The sequence below is a fragment of the Apiospora marii genome (genome assembly GCF_038362585.1).
Source record: "Apiospora marii strain CBS 49790 chromosome Unknown utg000003l_segment0_segment0, whole genome shotgun sequence".
NCBI classification, from domain to species: Eukaryota; Fungi; Ascomycota; class Sordariomycetes; order Amphisphaeriales; family Apiosporaceae; genus Apiospora; species Apiospora marii.
In genome coordinates, this window is record NW_027117374.1 from 3,067,920 (window position 1) to 3,085,464 (window position 17,545).

The window sequence follows — 17,545 nt, forward strand, 5'->3', positions numbered from 1 at the left end:
TCAATTAAGATGTGTCCAGCTCTTGAATATGACTGCATCTTCACCCACGAATCCCCCCAAATACCCCAAGCCATCCAGTTGCTTGTCAATATGTAAGATGTTGAAAGGTATTACTTAAATCAGATTTACCGTGTCCAGCACACTTTCATCATCTGCCCACATTCGCCCATACATTGCACCCTCAATAAACGCTGGTGCCACGACTCGGCAGCGCCCGCCGCCTCCCTCTTGCCTCCGTAGCACCACGGGTGCATCAGACCCAGCCAACAACCACACCTCGTCTCCCACCTGGCAGCTGAGGTGCGCACGTCCCCACAGTCCGTTATCGAGGGCAAGGAAAGAGTAGTTGGCGAACAGATTGACGTGTCGCTGCATCATCCTGAAGTTCGACTCCAATACGGCTGGGACTCTGCTTACGTGTTGTCGGTATTGCGGGACCTCTTCGGCGCGCTTTCGGGTTTTGCTCAGATCGTCGACAAAGGGACTGTCGCCCAGCGCCGCGATGGCATGTTCCAGACTGGGGTATTGGACCCTGTGGACCCAACCCAGGAGCATCCTGTGACGGGCGGCCCTGTCCCAGCTGAACTCCCAGCTGTGTTCGTCGCGGGTGGGAAAGATTGGACCGAGTTGACGGGACCGGGCGGGACCCCATGGGGTGAAGAGTACGAATTGCTCCATTGCGGACCATTTTGGGCTGTTCTTATGGTTCATGTCTTGGGGGATTTGCATGGACTGGTCGATCGCGGATACGCTCAGGGACTGGATCCACGTCTGGCACGCCTGGACGAAGTCGTCGAAGGCTTCTGACGCCGGGTCATCGTACTGGCCCTTCGAGGAGCCGTATAGTCTGGAGGAGATGGTACCGATGCGCTTGCCTCGTACCTCAAGAGCTTTTCCTTCTCGATTCCATTTCACGTGAGAGTAAGAGGAGTTGGTGACAGACCAGTCAGGTGGGTAGAGAGACGCGAAAACCCCCGAGACATCCACGTCCTCCTCCGACAAGACAGGGCGTGAGCTGAGCCAATCCGGCACCCAGGACGGTAACCCGGTATTTGAATCGGCGGGGAGGGTTGTCGTTAGCGGCGTCAAGTCTCCATGGAGATGGACAAACGCCACGACGAATTCTTGGAACACTTCCTCGACCGGTCTATCGTAGTCGGGCTCGGGTAAGTTATATCCCCATTGACTGGCCATTCCGTAAATACTGTACACTTTATCGTGACTTCGCGCGCATTGCAGGTAGGGGAGGCAACGTAGCATTTTCCGTTGTAGTGTCTGATTACGGGTATCCAACCGCCTGGTTCTTGTGCAAGAATCAGTCGGCCTCAATTCTTCATCGTCGATGAACGACTCGGTCAAAGTAGTAGTAGTGAAACTATTTGCCTTCTGCGGGGTCGTGTGATGTCGTAAGGCGACGGAGTCCAAGAACCGCCGCATGGCGGTTCGAGAATAACCAAGCTCAATTCCACGCGACATTGCCGTAAACGTATCCCAGCTCATGTTCGAATGACCTGTCATAACGGTAGCTTTGCGGGCTAGTGCAACTTCTTGGATGGTCCAGACATCCTTGAACCACGAATTCTGATCAAGGTCGGAGAGACTAGGTTGCATACAAGCCCTTCCCGGATAGATCCCTAAGCAAATGTCTCAGTAAGACTGGATAAACGCAGTGGTGATCTACTATCCATTACCGCTGAGAGTATGAGTGAGACAGCGAAGGAAGACGTACTGAATAGCAGTAGCGTAGCAGCCAATATAGCCACTTCAATAGGGAGTGTGTCGTTCCGATTGAAGAGCCTCTCGGCCTTGGCTGAGAGTGACCACAGTCTGATAGCCCGAAACATCAGCTTCATCTTCCTATCCGCCTGATCAAGCCATACGATCACGCGCGATGCGTTGTGGAAGATTCGGCCCATCTGCTTCACTTGGCAGTTGCGCTCTGTTGTCCCGGCCTCGTGTTCGGCTTGGTCAACGCAGATGGCATCGGCCCATATTGTGCGCGTCCACAGGCGACTGCGGAGATGCACCAATGCCGCGTGGCAGCTGTCTGTTACGGGCAGCCTCTGTCCGGCACACAACACCGAGTGTGATCCCTGTTTCGCACCATTACCCCGAGCGTATGACAAGGCCTCGTACCTGCTTAGGCGATCGGACAGCGATATTTCTCGAATCCTAACCTCGACTTGGGCTTTCGAACATATCGACGGGAGGAGATCGAAGACCCGGATCGAGTGCTCAGAACTCAGAGATTTGTGCTTGTAAGTAGTGACTGACGACGACATCTGGTTAAACGGAGGCTGCGGCGTACCTCGGACATGATGCCAAAACTAAATATTCTTGATTGCAACTTTGCGAAAATGATTAAGCTTGATTCAATCTCCTCCATAGCCACACAGCGTTCCCCAAGATAGCTGACGTGGGCTTGAGGGCATTGTTTCCCTTTTCCGTACGCCGCTGGTCGGGCTTACGCACTTGTGGGCAGGGTTACTCCCGCTCAGCCACTAACATCATCCGTCGCCGGGCCAGCTGCGAGTCCGAAAGCGAGCGTCACAATTCTAAAAACAAAACCTTTGCAAACCCACCAAAGATGCGAGCGGTTGTTCCCTCTCAATTGCCACTTTCCATTGCCCAATAATCTAGATCGGGTATGCCCCCCCCCCGAATTGCCTGTCAAAGCGCCTTCATCCACTACTTGATTAAGTCTTCAGGGGGTCATAGTATGTCTTGACTCTTCCCGCCGCAGACATCAACTCGCATCATATCATAATAGCCACTTCTAAGCTTGAACGCTGATCACTAGTTACAAAATGAAAAGTCCCATGAATCCATACTCAGACCAAGATCGAAATCCAATCCGCTAAAAGCGTTTGGATGATGCTCCCAAGTCGGATATAACTCCCCCACGAACCCCGTATCACTCGTCTCAGTTGCTTGCCCTATCGGATGGTCTGTATGGGGCAGTGCCACTGCTGCTAGCTCTTCCATGCTCGGAACACGAGTGTCATAGTTCAGAAGATGGCCGGGTATAGCACTGGACCCTTCTTGACTCCTCATTGCGACCCCACTGTCCGCTATAGACTGCCCCGGTGTGCCACTTTCTTGGGTGTTGGTGCTTGATGCAGGAATGCTGGAGGGCGACTCACGGCTAGCCAGCCACGCGTCGAATATCAGGTCTTGACCCCGACTCAATGCTGCCCGCAAAAGTTGCTCGTTCCTTTCGGAAGGCTGCAGTTCTTGCGATGATCCTTCACGCTCCAATTCTTCCATCAAGATCCGTGTGCCGTGGGCTTGTGAATACAAGCGGAATTCCGAGAGGTCTTCTGAAAGGTTGGGGTCCATGTAAGCCGAAGCAGGCATCGGCTGGCCGGGGAAGAGTATCTCCCATATGGCGAACCACTTCTCGGATTCTGAATGATGCGGCTTCGATTTTCTGGAGAGATCGTGACGCTGCTGGTGCGTTAATCCCTCGAGTGCGTCTTGGCCTCTCCATTGGCACTGCTCGTGGCGGAGGTGGTTCTCGCGCGATGCGTTAGACCAGAAAATGGCCTTGCACCTCTCGCAATGGTTCTCGGAATAGTGCGATCTACTCAAATGTTGCTTTACCCTCGGTATCCCATCCAGTTTAAGGGTGAAGCAGTCTCGATGGCGGCGTGGGTCGCGCTTCCAGAATGGGCAAGCTAGAAGCTTTCGGAAGCTGGTATCTGAATCGAGCCTAGGTTGTTTGGGACCACGCCGGTCACGCGGGGCTTCTTCATCTTCGCCCTCCCCATCACTGCGTTCCTCCTCGCGCCGTCTCCTCTTTTGGGTATTCCTATAGGGTTGTTCAGCCGATCTTGCCGAGCTAGAGCTTATTTCTTGCGACGCTTCGCTGCGCTGAGTAGATGGTGTCTTCTCATAAGAAGTGATTTGTGTGTCGTTTGGAACTTCTGAACCATGGTGCCCTTCTAAAGGGAGAAGGTTCTTTGTTGACAAGAAACCGTCGAAAAGTCTGTCGCTAACGACAGCAACAATTGCCAACGATATGTCATCTAAAAGAGCAGAACAATGTTTCCAGGCCATAGATGCAGTGTCAGAGTTTGATATGGACACCATGTCGGAGTCAATTGAGCTCCCCTGAGAACCAAGTCTTGTCTCATTGCTTGATTCTGGCTGCGAAACAAGGCTGGCGAGATCATCAGTTCTAGAAAGCCAAGGAGTTCCATCCAGAGATCCAGGAGCACGGCCTTCCACGCATGCTCCCGAGGGTTGAGGCGAGCCACTGCATTCTGAGACATTCGCGCTATTCAAAGACGAAGTCGCAATATTTCTGAAAAACAAGGACTCATCCGGATTGATTTCCGAATCGAATGTTATTCCTTCTGACACTGCCTTTTCGGACGATAGTCCGATTCCTGAGTCGTTGAAGTCGCATGTAGGATGCTCATATCCTCTCGTGAGATGGGATTGGTGACCTGAAGGGGCGCCAGATCCGTCACCGACCGGCAAAAAACACGGAAGTGGTTCTGGATACGTTACCGGTCCTTGGAATATAGTCAGCTCGCTAACCCTTCAATGCTGGCCTACTAGCTGGAGTCGGGTTTGTTTATTACCAAGTGTAAGGTATCCGGTGTTGCTTTTTTGCGGCGTAGACGGTACTAAAACCAGATACATCAGCGGTCTGCCTTTCAAAAACATGCATGGTTCAAGGCATGAAGTTAACTATTGCGTCATTAAATTCATAAGGAATTCCTTCAATCGGCGAGTTCGATACTATCATCGGTAATATCTTGAATGCTTCGCGGTCACAATGGCAGCCTTACCTGGTGTCTTAGGGGAAGAATAGTTGGAGTCCATAAAAGAGTAAGAATGTACCCGGAGAAGGTTAAAACATATGTGTAAAACGATCAGCTGTAGAATTAAGTCGGAAAGTTGATATTTTCGCCAAGATTGATACTGGACAAGCGATTGCATGTTAAATCTCAGTGTTTCGTGTTGTGGGTGGTATTATTATGATTGAAGTTGTAGAAGGCTGCGATCGACTTCCTCCCTGTGGCCTGAGAGGGGTTTTTGTACGACTCACTCAGAACACACCTGTGTCTTTGCATACTATTGGCGCGGTTAAATAGTCTGGCAATTCGCGAATGCAGCGCCCGGCCAATCAGAAGTAAACGCGCTGAGGTGCTGACGCTGACCCCGAAAGTGTGCAGTGTTTTCCAGACTTCTCGCGTCTAGTTCCTAGAATGGCTATTGGGATATCACGTATCAATATGGCGACTTGGTGCTGGACAGTGCTGAGACCAATAACTCAGCCAACCTGATAACTACACGTAGAACGCGGCTCCCGTTCGTGTAAAGCCTTGACATTCAAACTATCGGGTTGGCGAGTTCTAGGCGAGGCTATCACTTTGAAAATGGCCAGATAGAATAAATGGTATTTCCAGTATAGTAATGCAGACGAGGGAGTAGAGAAAACAAGACATTGTTCGCATAAAACACGCCCCCGTGATCATTTGCAACCAAAGGCTGATTATCATCCCCGTTCTCACAACTGAAACCTCGATGGCGGGTACATTCAGCACGTCTTGTAAGACATCGAGTAAACGCAAGTAAGGTGATCGAAGGGCCCTGAAGGGAGTAAACTATAGGAGAAGGGCTAATGAAGATATACAGAGAAGGCAGCATGAAGAGAGCGAACAAACATCACATGGACAAGTACCTTGACACCCCTCCAACAACTGTCGAGAGGCTGTCTTGCACTACAGACGCGCAAGTCTCGTCTCAGCAGATGCACGAGAAGAAAATGTCGAAGACGCTTGCAGATTGGCAGAAGCGGTGGGAGGCAGCCAAGAAGTGATGTATTGAAATCACGTAACCTTCGATGTAATTGCTGGGAATTGCTTGTATCATGGAACGTGGGGATGAAGGTCCTCGTCGATTGCACAGGTGCAGATACTAGTTAAAAGTATCCTTCCTTGGTGGTGTATCGGACAACGAGACTCTTTAATTAGAGGCCAATCTACCGTGCCAGGAATGTCCTGGCCTCACAGCCCAATGTCTTGCAGCCAATCCTCGTGATACCGCTTTCACCTTTGGTAATCGGCTACTAATGCCAAATGGCGCGACATCCGATGGCCGGGCCACCCTGGCCCGTGGTGAACAGCCGAACAGGTTGGAACTCGGGAACGGACGACAATCGAGCCAGGACGTCGGACGAGTGGACAGAGACGCCTTGCTTCCATTCCTAATAGCGCTTGTACATCAGAGCTCCCTTTGCGTCCGTGGCGGACCCCGTCTCCCAGTACAGTTTATACACAGCGACCATTCTCTCGATTGGAACCCTGTGGTCATGGTGCCGTAGGGCCTCCTCGAACCCTCCCGTCGGGACCTCGTCCCACCGCTCTTGCAGGAAACGATCGCCCAACAGGACGTCCTGTTGGAGCCAACCATCATAGCGGCTCTGAGATGAGTATAGTGGTCGACAGTTCATCCTTCGTCGCTGAGACTGTCCGCGTGCAATGACGGCGCGGGTATGCTGGATGAATGCGGCGACATCGTGGACCCAGGCTGCGACATCGTGGAGTTGAAAAGTCCCAATGAACGGAATATGTTTAGTACGCGGCTATTTTAAAATAATTCTTATCTAGAAGGAATGAAGAATCTAAATAATTCTTGAAGGTAGTTTCGAAGAGTTGATATGTGTTCGGGGAAGAAAGGTGTAAAAATTAGGCCGACTTCAAGTGGCTCCCGTAAGCCATAGTAGCGTCAGCCATCACCAACTTCCTAACGGCTGTCGGCGCATCGAACTGTCCGAGCGCCATTGACGCGCCGTACTATAAAAGACACAAGAACCCGGATTTGTTTCTATTGTACAATTGGTGACTTGCCGACAGTTGCATCACATCGATAAGCAACTCATCGCTTCTCCGTGCGAACAAGCGCCCTTCCACTCTTTCTATTACACTATTTCATCTAGCCTCCACTAACGATTGTTGCTACTTGAGAAATCATGGCAGTCTCATCCGGACCGAACAGGAAGCTTACCATCCTCATAACGGGCTGTTCACCCGGCGGCATTGGCGCGGCCTTAGCCATCACCCTCCACGATGCAGGCCATCATGTCTACGCTTCAGCTCGGGACCCGGCCAAGCTGAAGCCGCTCACGGACAAGGGGATCACGACCCTGCCGCTCGACATCTCCTCCGCCGCCTCCATTGCATCTGCCGTGTCTTCGGTCTCGGCTTCTCCTGCCGGCGCCGCCGGCCTCGACATCCTCGTCAACAACGCGGCGGCGTCGTACTCCATGCCCGTCGTCGACATATCGCTCGACGAGGCACGGAAGCTGTTCGATACCAACGTATGGGGCCAGATCGCCGTGACTCAAGCCTTCATGCCGCTCTTGCTCCAGCGCACCTCCTCGTCGTCTCCCGACTCCAGTGCCCCACGCGCGTGGGGTATCAGCGGACTACTGTTTGGCTGTCGACAGCACCATCAGCAACCGATGATCGTGAACCACACGTCGGTGGGCTCCGTCATGCCCATGCCGTTCCAGAGCGTCTACAACGCGTCCAAGGCGGCGCTGGCCATGTTCACGCAGACGCTGCGCATGGAGCTGGCGCCGTTCGGGGTCCGGGTCGTAGAGCTCAAGACGGGCGGGGTCAAGACCAACATCATCGCCAACAACAACGTCCACAAGAGCCAAAGCGTAGATGGCGGGAAAGGACCGGCAACGACATCAACAACGTCGCCGGCCCCGCCGGGGGCAGGGCACTTGCCCGCGCATTCCATCTATGCGCCGGCGCGCAGCGTCGTTGAGCACGCCCTGAGCCAGGAGGGGCTCGCTGACTGGGGCATCCCGCCCGAGCAGTGGGCGCGCGAGGTGACGGCGCTGCTTTTGAACGGAAACCCGCCACAGGCCATCTGGAAGGGCGAGAGCGCGACGGCGGCCTGGGCGGCGTTGTTGCTGCCCTCTTGGTTGTTCGAGGGGTTCCTGAAGAAGTTGAGCAAGTTGGACGTGGTGGAAAGGATTATCGGAGAGAGTCGGCAGCAGCAACAGCAGACTAACTGATTATTTGTAATTATTCATATTTATATGCGGTTCAATCGTCACGAAGTGTTGGCAAATCTCAGCCAGCCGTTGTCATCCTCGCACAGTTGTGCCTTCATCGCCTTCGAGCGCGCGTCCAGATCCTTCTCCGTCTCGAGCCGGCCCGACCGCCCGTCCTCGCCCCACCCGTCCAGGCCGTGCAACAGCAGAGCCATGACGGACGACTTGAGCAGCGGCTCGCCCCTCGTAATGAAAATGGTGGCGGTGACCAGCACCGCGGCCGCCACCACCTCGACCAGCGCCAGCAGGAACCAGGGCCAGCGCACGCGGATGTAGGTCTCGGACCGGAACGCCGACCCGGAGAGCATGGTCAGGTTGTTGTTGTCCCCCGGCCCGCGGCTGCGCATCTGCGCCGAGATGCCGTCGGCGATGCTGCCCGTCATGGCGGCGTGGTCCGTCAGGTTCATGTAGTACCCCATGGGCAGCAGCTCGCCCAGCTTCCCCCCGCGCTCCACCCGCGTCGCGTTGTCGTACAGGCCGAACCGGTTGTCCAGCACCGTCTGCAGGAACTCGTACACGCGCTGCAGGGCGTAGTTGCCCGTCGTGTACTCGCGCCCGCTGGCGTTGGCGCGGTAGGTGACGAAGCTCTCGTCGAACATGGTGCCGCGGTTGAGCTCCGTGGCCCCGATGACCGTCCGGTTGCGAAGCGGCGTCAGGGGTTCCTCGACGACGGTCCCGGGCACGAGGCGGCCCGAGTCGACGGTGGCGCCGCGGTGGGTGCGCTCGCAGAGGTACCAGTCGGACTGCAGCATCTCCGTCGGCGGCGGCTTGTCTTTGCCCGAGATCCCGTTGTTGGCGTTGGCCACCTTGACCGAGGTCAGCGACAAGGTGTGGTGTCCAAAACTGTCCGTGTGGATGCTGGTCCTGGACCGGAACCACGTGTAATCGGTCGGCACGACAGTCGGTTTGCCGTTAGTCCCGTTTCTCAGCGTGAGGTTCCATTCCATTTCGACCAGATACTCGGACCGGTTGCGGCCGGCGTAGTCGTACGTGCAAGTCAAGTTCAGCCCCGGTGCTGCCTTGTCCTTGATCTCGTTGGCTTTGCAGTCCGGGACGGCCACGTCGGTCAGGTTGCGGACCGACCTGCATACGCCCAAAGTCGAGAACTCCGGCCAGGAGCACGATGTTGCCGGCGGTGGACAGGAGTAAGATGGGTGTGGAACTTGGCCAAAGATTGAGTTCAACAGGCCGGACTGGAGCGGAAGTGTGTCTCCGTTGAAGAATCCAATATAGAAATCTGAATACAGTTTTGGTCAGATCAGTATTCCTAGGTAGGGTGAGCAGTGATGGGCATGCATACTTGCGGCATCGGCTTCGGGATTCTTGTTGTTGAACGCCCTCGAGACGTATTCCTTAGCCACGCCGATCTTGGACGTGACATTCTCCAACTTCGTGGTCCGGCTCGGGAACTGGAGAATCTGCTGTGCGGTAGGGTCTATCGCCACACTGGCCGTCGTGACCAGCGCAAAGCAGAAGGCCAAGATGGCGCCGAGCCGTAGGTTGCCCATGAGGGAAAGGGACCCGAGCGGGCCGCGACTGGCGTTGTCGAAGGCCTGGAGATGACTCAGGGGCCGGCGCCGGTCGAGGAAGTGCTTCCACTTGAGCTGGCTGAGGCAGGCGCTCACCGCGAGCAGCATCGACGTCTTGCCCACCATGACGAGGATGGAGATGACGGTGTTGGGCTGAATAAAAAACGTCCACCGCGACAGGGCCCAGCCGTCGCACAGGGCCAGGACCACCACCAGTGCCACCATGGCGGCGATGCTGCCGACCACGGCCGCGATCTCCGCCCACCACCACGCATGGGAGGTTGTGGCTCGCCTGCCGCCGTTGCTGGAGGAATCGAACGACACTCCAAGCGGTACCTCCTTGGCCGTGGCGCGAAAACGGCGGTCCGACCCGGGCTGGCTCGTGGGTCCATCGTAGCCTTGCAGGTAGTCGTCATATTCGCCCCCTAAGGGCGAGACGCCATCGCTAGACCCAACGGGCCGACCCGGCTGCAATTCGTAGTATGACTTCGACATTGTTTCGAAAAGTCGTATAGCCGACAACTCACTAGTCACTAGTCAGGTGTACTTAGGCTGAGTCAATTCCCCAGCCTCTACGTGGGCTAGGCGTAGACTTATAAGTAACAACTTCTATAAAGGCGGAGGGGGGACAGAGAAAAAGAAAGCGGCGCTTCGCCTCTGCGGCTGATCTTGTAGTGCTTATGGAATTTGTTTTTTGTGCCTATCTTGCTGTCCTGCTTTCCCCGCCACCAAATTGAAAGCCGTCGTATCCCGGCAATTATGTCGATCGGCCAAAATCCCTACAGCGCTAGCTCGGTAGTGCTTACTATCGCGCCAGAGGTAGCCTCAGCTCAACGGTTGCACCCGCCATTGGCTCCAGTCTATCCCACACCGGTCGCGACAAGAGCTTCTGATTGGTACGTTTGCCACTGAAGAACGAACCCCCAACCGACTATCATGCAAGATAGGTGAATTTGGGGTGGGGCCTGGTCATATAACCCAAACCTCCAGTGATATACGGGACCTGCATGATAAGGCCCAAACGTGGGCAGCCCCCACACAAAGAGCCGTCTTGGCGGTGAATAGTGTTTCATCTTTTGGCCCAGAGGCAATAGCTATATGCAAAACTCTTATAACTACAGGGCCAGCTCGATGACTTTCAAACACAAGTATGTAGACCCGTCGAACCCGGCCCAAAACCCCCACCCAGTCAGTCTCTATTAGCCGCCCGGCCGCAGGATGTCCACGCGCTCGCCGTCCAGGACCCGCCAGCCGCACGCGCCCGACTGGCAGCCCTCGCCGCAGTGCGCCTGCGTGTTGCCGCAGTACCCGGCCGCGCTGCAGCAGCTGCCCGCCGGCCACGACCCGCACGTCGTGTGCTTGTGCGCCAGCCCGCAGGTCCCGTCCGCCGTCGCCCCGCCCGTCGCGCAGTCGCCCGACTGGCACCCGCTGCTGCAGTAGGCGGCGGTGCCGCCGCACCAGCCCGAGCTGAGGGGGTTGGCCGTTAGAGAAATGAAAATAAAACGTAGGTTTCGTACGGAAATAATGGCGACGGGGGTTGCTTACCTGGAGCAGCAGTTGCCGGTGGGCCAGTCGCCGCAGACTGTGTTTCCGTTCTTCTTGCCACAGGTGCCGTCGGTGGTCTTGACAGGGGTCAGGCCGCTAGATGAACAAAGAGGCAATGACGAGGTTAGCCAGAAGCTCCAAGGTAACAAAAGAAAGAAAAAAAAGAGATAGGAGAGCAGTATTTACCTTCCTACACCCGAGTTGAAATCGATACTCCACGCCATGGTGCCGCCGAAGCACTGGTTATCCGCCCAAGCCTTCTTCCGCGCAATCGTCTCGTCGTCGTCGTAGCCGATCCACTGGTCGTCCCAGGTGATCTGCTTCATCATGGCCTCGGGCAGGTACTCGGGCGTCAGCCCCTTTTCGCGGATGAGCGACTGGATCTCGACCAGCGACATGACGCCGTCGCCGTTGGTGCACACGCCGGGCTTGCTGGGCCCGCTGAAGGGGCAGAGCAGGCCGCGGCAGCTCTTGTCGGACAGGGTGTAGCCGCGCCCGTACAGGGCGACGCCGAAGTTGATCTTGGACGGCTCCAGCTCGTCGAACCAGAGCGGCAGCGTGTCGGTGGCGATGTCGCGGATGTCGGCTTGGCCGCGCACGACGGAGCCGAGCGTCTTGACGTCTTGGTCCCAGTAGCCGTGGAGGTCTTTTCAGTGTTTTTTGGTCAGCAGCAACTCGAGCAATAACCTACACTTGGAATGCAAGGGGTTCTGGTAGCAAGGACCACTCACCGTAGGCCATGAACCCGAAGAAGTCGACAGAGCTCTCCATTGCCTTGGCGTCGAAATACCGCAGGTACCAATAGTCCGGTGCCAGCGTCAAGCTCAAGCCAAACTGCCCGGCGAACGAGGCGTGCATCTCGCGGACGAGAAGCACGAGGTTTTGGGTGTCGGCGGGGGCGCCGCCGCGAAGTGTATCGACGGGGTATTCCCAATCCAGGTCGACGCCCTGGAAGCCGTACTTGGTCATGAAGGTCTTGAGCGAGTTGATGAATGCCTTGCGGCTGCTGGCGCTCGCGACGAGCTTGCTCCTGTAGATAGAGGGTTAGAATGGGAGGGGCGGGTGACAGAAGAGGAATGCGTACCAGGTCCCGTGTGTTGCCTTGTTCGGGTCGCTGAAATCAAAGCCTCCCACTGCTATCCATCTAAATCGGGAAAGCGGGTGATGTCAGCACGTTATCTTTGTCATGCTAGGGCAGCATGGTAAGTTGAACTCACGTCTCGAGCCCCCGGCTCTTGAGCGCCGTGAACTGGGCGTAAAGCTCGACATCGCCGGGGTCCGCCGGCACCACCCCGAAGCTGTTGGGGTCGATGGACGCGAAGGCGTAGTAGAGGTGGGTATAGCCGTTGCTGGCGATGTCGGCCGGATAGATCTTGTTGCACAGACGGTCGCGGGTGTTGGACCCCTGGTAGTAGCCTATCGTCCGGCCGTTGGTGGTGCCGCTTCCGGTGCCGCACGTCTTGCCCGACTTGACCACACACGAGCCGAAGTCCTTTTGGCACGGGAGCGTGTTGCCCTTGGGATCGGCATTGGTACAGTATGTCTCAGTGGTCTGGGCAGTTCTCGTTAGCTTGGACTGTTCTTCTGGGGCTGTAAAAATGGGACAAGTACTCACACCACACCATCCCATGGCCGAGCAGCACAAGTTCATGCCGCACTTCTCTTTGCCATCTTTACTGTAAATGCCGCACATGGCAGTAGCGGTGCAGCCACCGGTACACTTCGGTACAGAATGTTAGCCGGATGTCCGAATTATAAGGTCAGGTGCATTGTGTCACGACTTACATTCTCTTTTCCGCAAAATGCCGGGCCGTAGCCGCACGTCCCTTTGGTACTACAACAGCTGCAGAACACACACATTGTTAGTAATGGGTAGGACTTGAGGCATAGAAGTACGATCTTGTATCTACCTTTTGTCGGCACATGTCCCATCCGGAAGGCATAGTGTGGCATCTCGACGCGCAAGGTCAGGGTGGGGATCAGCATGAATCAATTCCACCGGATGCGGCGACAACAGTTGGGGATTTTGATGGGTTGGTGCCGTCCGGGAAGGACCATCGGAACTCAGGTTGAAACTAAAAGCTTGTTGTGAATCATCCGCAGGAATGATGGCGCCTATCGGGAGGGCTCCATCTCTGATGGCAAATCCCGCAGGAGAGGCATTGGCCGTACTGAGGAAGGCAGTAACAAGCAGGAGAAGAAAGGGTTTCGTCGACATGGCTTAGTTGTGTCCATCTATGATCATAGGAAGAATGTCGGAGTCAGGACTGCAACCCCTTAGAAACAGCGCAATCGTGTGCTTTTAAATGGTTCTAGTTCCAAGACAGTCCTTACCAGATCTACTAGTCAAGTCAAGGTATCAGGTATCACAAATTCGAGGCGTTAGCAGATGCTGAGTTGACAGCGGGCCCAAAGCACTGGGTCCTGTAGTACCCTGTCCATTTCGTGAACGGCTTTGGCCAGAATGGCATGGATGCCCCCATCAGAAGACCATGTCTCCGAAGCTAGTGTTTTACGGACTATACATTTCGGGTTGTGCCCAAAGTAGTTACCGTAATCCCTAAGCCCTGTCGGGATAGTGGGCATGCCGGGGTAATGCTTATCACAAATAAGCACTATTGATTTCCCAATGTGGAGGTGGCACCTACTTATAGATATTATACTGCAACTTTCGTATAGTGGCCTCGGCCAGACTCCGGACAGTTCGATCCAACGGTCCGCGACCTTCCCGCATGCTTCAATAATGGGTCGAGCTGAGTCTGGTCCCGCGATTTTGTTGTGTGATTTCGGGGGCCAAGGCCGGATATGGATGAAGTAGTCCAGCCGTCGTCCGTTCATATTGAGGGCCAGACCTGTCCATGTGATGCTGCAACCTAATAATTAGGCCAAATGTGACCATTTTTCACCCTCCACCGTAAACACAGTGTTCAGGAATTGCATTCTTCTACACCGCTAGCATGTTCCAGTGATAGTTGGTAAGGTTTACTATACGAAGGGAGTGTTTACCTCGGCTATGCTACCTGCCTATTGCAGTGATGACCCGCCGCTAAGTGTAGGCAGCACCACGTCCATATCCAAGGGTTGTTGTAAAGATGAGTCTAGACTTCCGGAGATGTGGAGCTGCGCCGTTATTTTTTGGACTCGCCATGACAGCTCAGGGCAAATCCGTAGATATAAAATCCCCGGCGACCTATAAACCTCCTGGAAAAGCTGTCCCAAAGTCTCATGGCGAGCAAAAACCACCGTACGCCTCTTTTGTAGACCTTTTTGGAGTCAAGATGCAGCCTGTCGCGATTCTGGGGTACTCGTTACTATGGTGTAAGTATGCCTGCATGACTCTTAACCTTCACTCTCTGTTCATGTGTCTTATTTTTTAAAGCACTGCTGACCTCCATCCAGACGACGACTTTCGCATTGACCGGCAGCTCCCTTACCGGAAATGGGACGCCATCGTGGGCGGGACAAAAGTCAATAACGAGATCCAACGGTACGACTCCGCGTACGACGTAACCCACATCCGGACCATCTTGGGCGGGCCGGCGCCGCACCGCGGCGACTCCATGTTCATCACACCGCAGTACAAAGACGGCGAGTGGCGATCCGCCCGCATGGAGGGCAAGGAAGCGTACTCGTGCCCCGAGGGCAAGTCCCTCATCCTGCAGGCCGAGATCCAGGTGGGCACGGCGCCGTCCGACCAGCAGGCCGGCATCTGGCCCGCCTTCTGGGCCATGGGCCAGAGCTGTCAGCGGAAGGATGGCAATGAAAAGGTCCCGTGGCCCGAGTGCGGGGAGTGGGATATCCTCGAGACCTCGGACGGGCACGACTGGACGCTGGGCTCCATCCACTGGGGCGTCAAGAATGCCGATGGCAAGATCGGGAAGAAGGACTGGCCAACCGCCTTCGGCGACGAGCAGGTCGCCAGGTACGGGAACAAGTACGACCATACCCAGTCGCATACGTGGGCAATCAAGGTCGACCGCACAAAGTCGAACTGGAAAGATGAGACCATACAGTGTGAGTTGCTCAACCTATTACCCGTCTCATACGTGGACAAACTCGAGAAATGCGATGATGTGGCTAACTTGCCTTGAAAGGGCTCATGGATGGCAATCAATTCTTCGAGATGAAGGGCAGCGACGTGAATGACGAGGGGCAGTGGGCAGTGCTCGCTCATGAACCCTACTTTCCCATTCTAAATGTCGCCGTTGGGGGGAATTTCCCCCAGACCCAGCCAGTAAACGATAAAACCGGGACCGGCACTGATACGGGGATGCAGGTACAGTACGTTGCGTTTTATATATCTGATTAGTTCATGTATTTCGAGACCTGCATGTCGCCTCGCAACACGCTCTTACACAGCCAACGGCTTGACTCTTCCGTCGTGTGAACAGCTGGTGAAGCGCCACCTGCCTGGGTGCCACATGGGCACCAGCCTCAGCATGATGACCCTCACGACCCCTTTCAGTGGCGGAAATACATCGTGCCAGATGCCATCTTCGAATGTGGCAGTCTCCATATTCAAGAAAAACACCGGTAGGGTATTGAATAAGGCGCGCCAAGTAATCTGGCTCCTGCCTATAAGGAAGAGACAGTATTGTCAATATATCAGCAACCCCGACTGAAGATGAGGTAGCCAGACTGGAATGAAATCATGGATCTCACCGGCAGCATTTGCAATCTTGGCAATGTCGATGGGGTGCTCCGCGGTATCATACTTGGCCAGAGCAGCAATGGCCGGCGGTTCGGACTTAAGGTGACTGTGCAAGGCCTCCTTGAACGAGTCCATGATGGCCAACAGCTCTCCGGCCGCAAAGCTCGATCCCTTGTCCCGGAGGTACTTCTTCATCCGGTCCAGGCCGCTGTAAAAAGTTTCATGCTCGTGGACGGCGGCATCCATCAGGCCCTTTTGACCTGCGGCTTTGTCGATGCTGGGGAACAGCGCGGTTTCTTCGTAGTGATGGTGGATCTCGACACATTCCATCCAGGCTAGGCAGTATCCGACAAAGTCGGATTTGTCAGCGGGGAGCTTCAGCCGCGGCGCCTGCTGGTAAATGGAGTTGAAGCCACGGATGAAGGCGTTGTGGCTCAGAGCCATGTGGGAAGCTTCGATGGTAAAGGGGTCATCCTGAAGGCTCCAGTCATCTTTAGTGAGTCGAGGGTTGGGCATTGAGGGTGGTTGTTGAATGCGACCCACCTTGCCCGTCTCGAACCTGGGTGTGCTTAACAACGGCAAAGGCGCGTTTGTATAAGTCGGAGACGTGCTGCTCGACATGGCGGGTTCTCGGTTTGCCAATTCAAGTTGAAGAGAAGAGTGGGTAAGTAACGGGATTCTTTCGAATTGACGAAACGAGAAAAGAAATACGAGAGATCAAGACAGGGAGAGGTTCATTTAAGCATATGCAGAGATAGGGGCTATGACCTGATCAGGTAGAGTGTGGCTCTAGTTGGGTGACCCTGCTGGTCGGTACCATCGGGAGCTTATGCCGGCCTAGTCGTCCCGAGCCAATGAAAAGCACAGGTCATGTTTTCCCTTTATGCCAAGGTTATGGCTACCGACTTGGTGGAACCTTATTATGTTCTTCAGTAGTAGTGGCGCCTCGAAACAGGATGTGCACCTCAATCTGCTGATGACCAAGGCGTCCCGCCGTGAAATGTGACAAGATACAGAACCAAACACAGTAACTGGAGGGTTTACAACATGGCCCATATTTTAGTCGAGGTCCACTCAGTGGGTAATAGAGCAACTTGAATCAAGCACAAGTAACTAAGAAACTAGGAGCAATCGTTCCTAGCGCCCCCAGGCCCCTGAGTAGGCCACGTAGTCCCAGTAGCAGCAACAACAACGACGGTAATGGTACTAATGGATATAGCAGTAGAGTCCCGCAGTTCATGTAGACGATCTCGCAAACTAAGTCAGCAGTAGGAAGAAGAATGTAGGGGTTATGACATACTGACCGAGAAAACTTCAAGATTGGTTGCTCGATGCCGAAGCATGCGCCCATGCTTGGTCGAAGTCGGCGATGGCCTGGCCAGCCTTAACCACGTGGTAATCATGGGCGGCCCAAGTCGAATTATCTTCAGATACCATTCTCTCGGTGACGTTCCCGTGCTCGTCGATGTATCTTTTCAACATCGGCGGCTTGGCCTTGCTAAGTGGGGTTAAGCATCTGTACATCTTGTTTCGGGTGGTGATCTCTTAGATCTTCCGTCCACTTTGCTTCCTGGGCTGTTGACTAGAGTTTGAGGGCATGGTGATGGCACAGAAGAAACTAGGAGAAATGGATTCGGTTGCTCGGATCTGGCTGTTCACGTTCTGAGAGTCACAGAACTCTTCGGTAATTCAGATATGATGAGTCGAGGGTCGCATCGAAAGCCGTGCGCTCAGCCA

General features: G+C 54.8%; 7 protein-coding genes across 7 annotated transcripts; 2 read left to right on the forward strand and 5 right to left on the reverse strand.

Annotated features, from left to right (window-relative positions):
* Positions 1-114: 114 nt before the first annotated feature.
* On the reverse strand, positions 115-2,282 carry PG985_004498 (uncharacterized protein; the record flags this gene model as incomplete). Its single annotated transcript, XM_066824267.1, has 2 exons — positions 115-1,634; positions 1,730-2,282. The coding sequence occupies 2 exons, from the start codon at positions 2,280-2,282 to the stop codon at positions 115-117; spliced, it is 2,073 nt and encodes a 690-aa protein (XP_066687427.1).
* A 514-nt stretch (positions 2,283-2,796) lies between these two features.
* Positions 2,797-4,092, reverse strand: PG985_004499 (uncharacterized protein; the record flags this gene model as incomplete). Its single annotated transcript, XM_066824268.1, has 1 exon — positions 2,797-4,092. One exon carries the CDS (start codon positions 4,090-4,092, stop codon positions 2,797-2,799), a length of 1,296 nt encoding a protein of 431 aa, XP_066687428.1.
* A 2,893-nt stretch (positions 4,093-6,985) lies between these two features.
* PG985_004500 (NAD(P)-binding protein) lies at positions 6,986-8,044 on the forward strand (the record flags this gene model as incomplete). Its single annotated transcript, XM_066824269.1, has 1 exon — positions 6,986-8,044. One exon carries the CDS (start codon positions 6,986-6,988, stop codon positions 8,042-8,044), a length of 1,059 nt encoding a protein of 352 aa, XP_066687429.1.
* A 38-nt stretch (positions 8,045-8,082) lies between these two features.
* On the reverse strand, positions 8,083-10,107 carry PG985_004501 (uncharacterized protein; the record flags this gene model as incomplete). The annotated part of the gene is made up of 2 exons (XM_066824270.1): positions 8,083-9,320; positions 9,384-10,107. 2 exons carry the CDS (start codon positions 10,105-10,107, stop codon positions 8,083-8,085), a joined length of 1,962 nt encoding a protein of 653 aa, XP_066687430.1.
* Positions 10,108-10,811: 704 nt separating this feature from the next.
* PG985_004502 (glycoside hydrolase family 18 protein) lies at positions 10,812-12,850 on the reverse strand (the record flags this gene model as incomplete). The annotated part of the gene is made up of 7 exons (XM_066824271.1): positions 10,812-11,079; positions 11,158-11,253; positions 11,344-11,803; positions 11,889-12,187; positions 12,242-12,301; positions 12,375-12,709; positions 12,773-12,850. The coding sequence occupies 7 exons, from the start codon at positions 12,848-12,850 to the stop codon at positions 10,812-10,814; spliced, it is 1,596 nt and encodes a 531-aa protein (XP_066687431.1).
* Positions 12,851-14,435: 1,585 nt separating this feature from the next.
* Positions 14,436-15,466, forward strand: PG985_004503 (uncharacterized protein; the record flags this gene model as incomplete). The annotated part of the gene is made up of 3 exons (XM_066824272.1): positions 14,436-14,475; positions 14,557-15,171; positions 15,252-15,466. The coding sequence occupies 3 exons, from the start codon at positions 14,436-14,438 to the stop codon at positions 15,464-15,466; spliced, it is 870 nt and encodes a 289-aa protein (XP_066687432.1).
* A 42-nt stretch (positions 15,467-15,508) lies between these two features.
* PG985_004504 (uncharacterized protein) lies at positions 15,509-16,429 on the reverse strand (the record flags this gene model as incomplete). The annotated part of the gene is made up of 2 exons (XM_066824273.1): positions 15,509-15,732; positions 15,820-16,429. The coding sequence occupies 2 exons, from the start codon at positions 16,427-16,429 to the stop codon at positions 15,509-15,511; spliced, it is 834 nt and encodes a 277-aa protein (XP_066687433.1).
* Between the last annotated feature and the right edge of the window lie 1,116 nt (positions 16,430-17,545).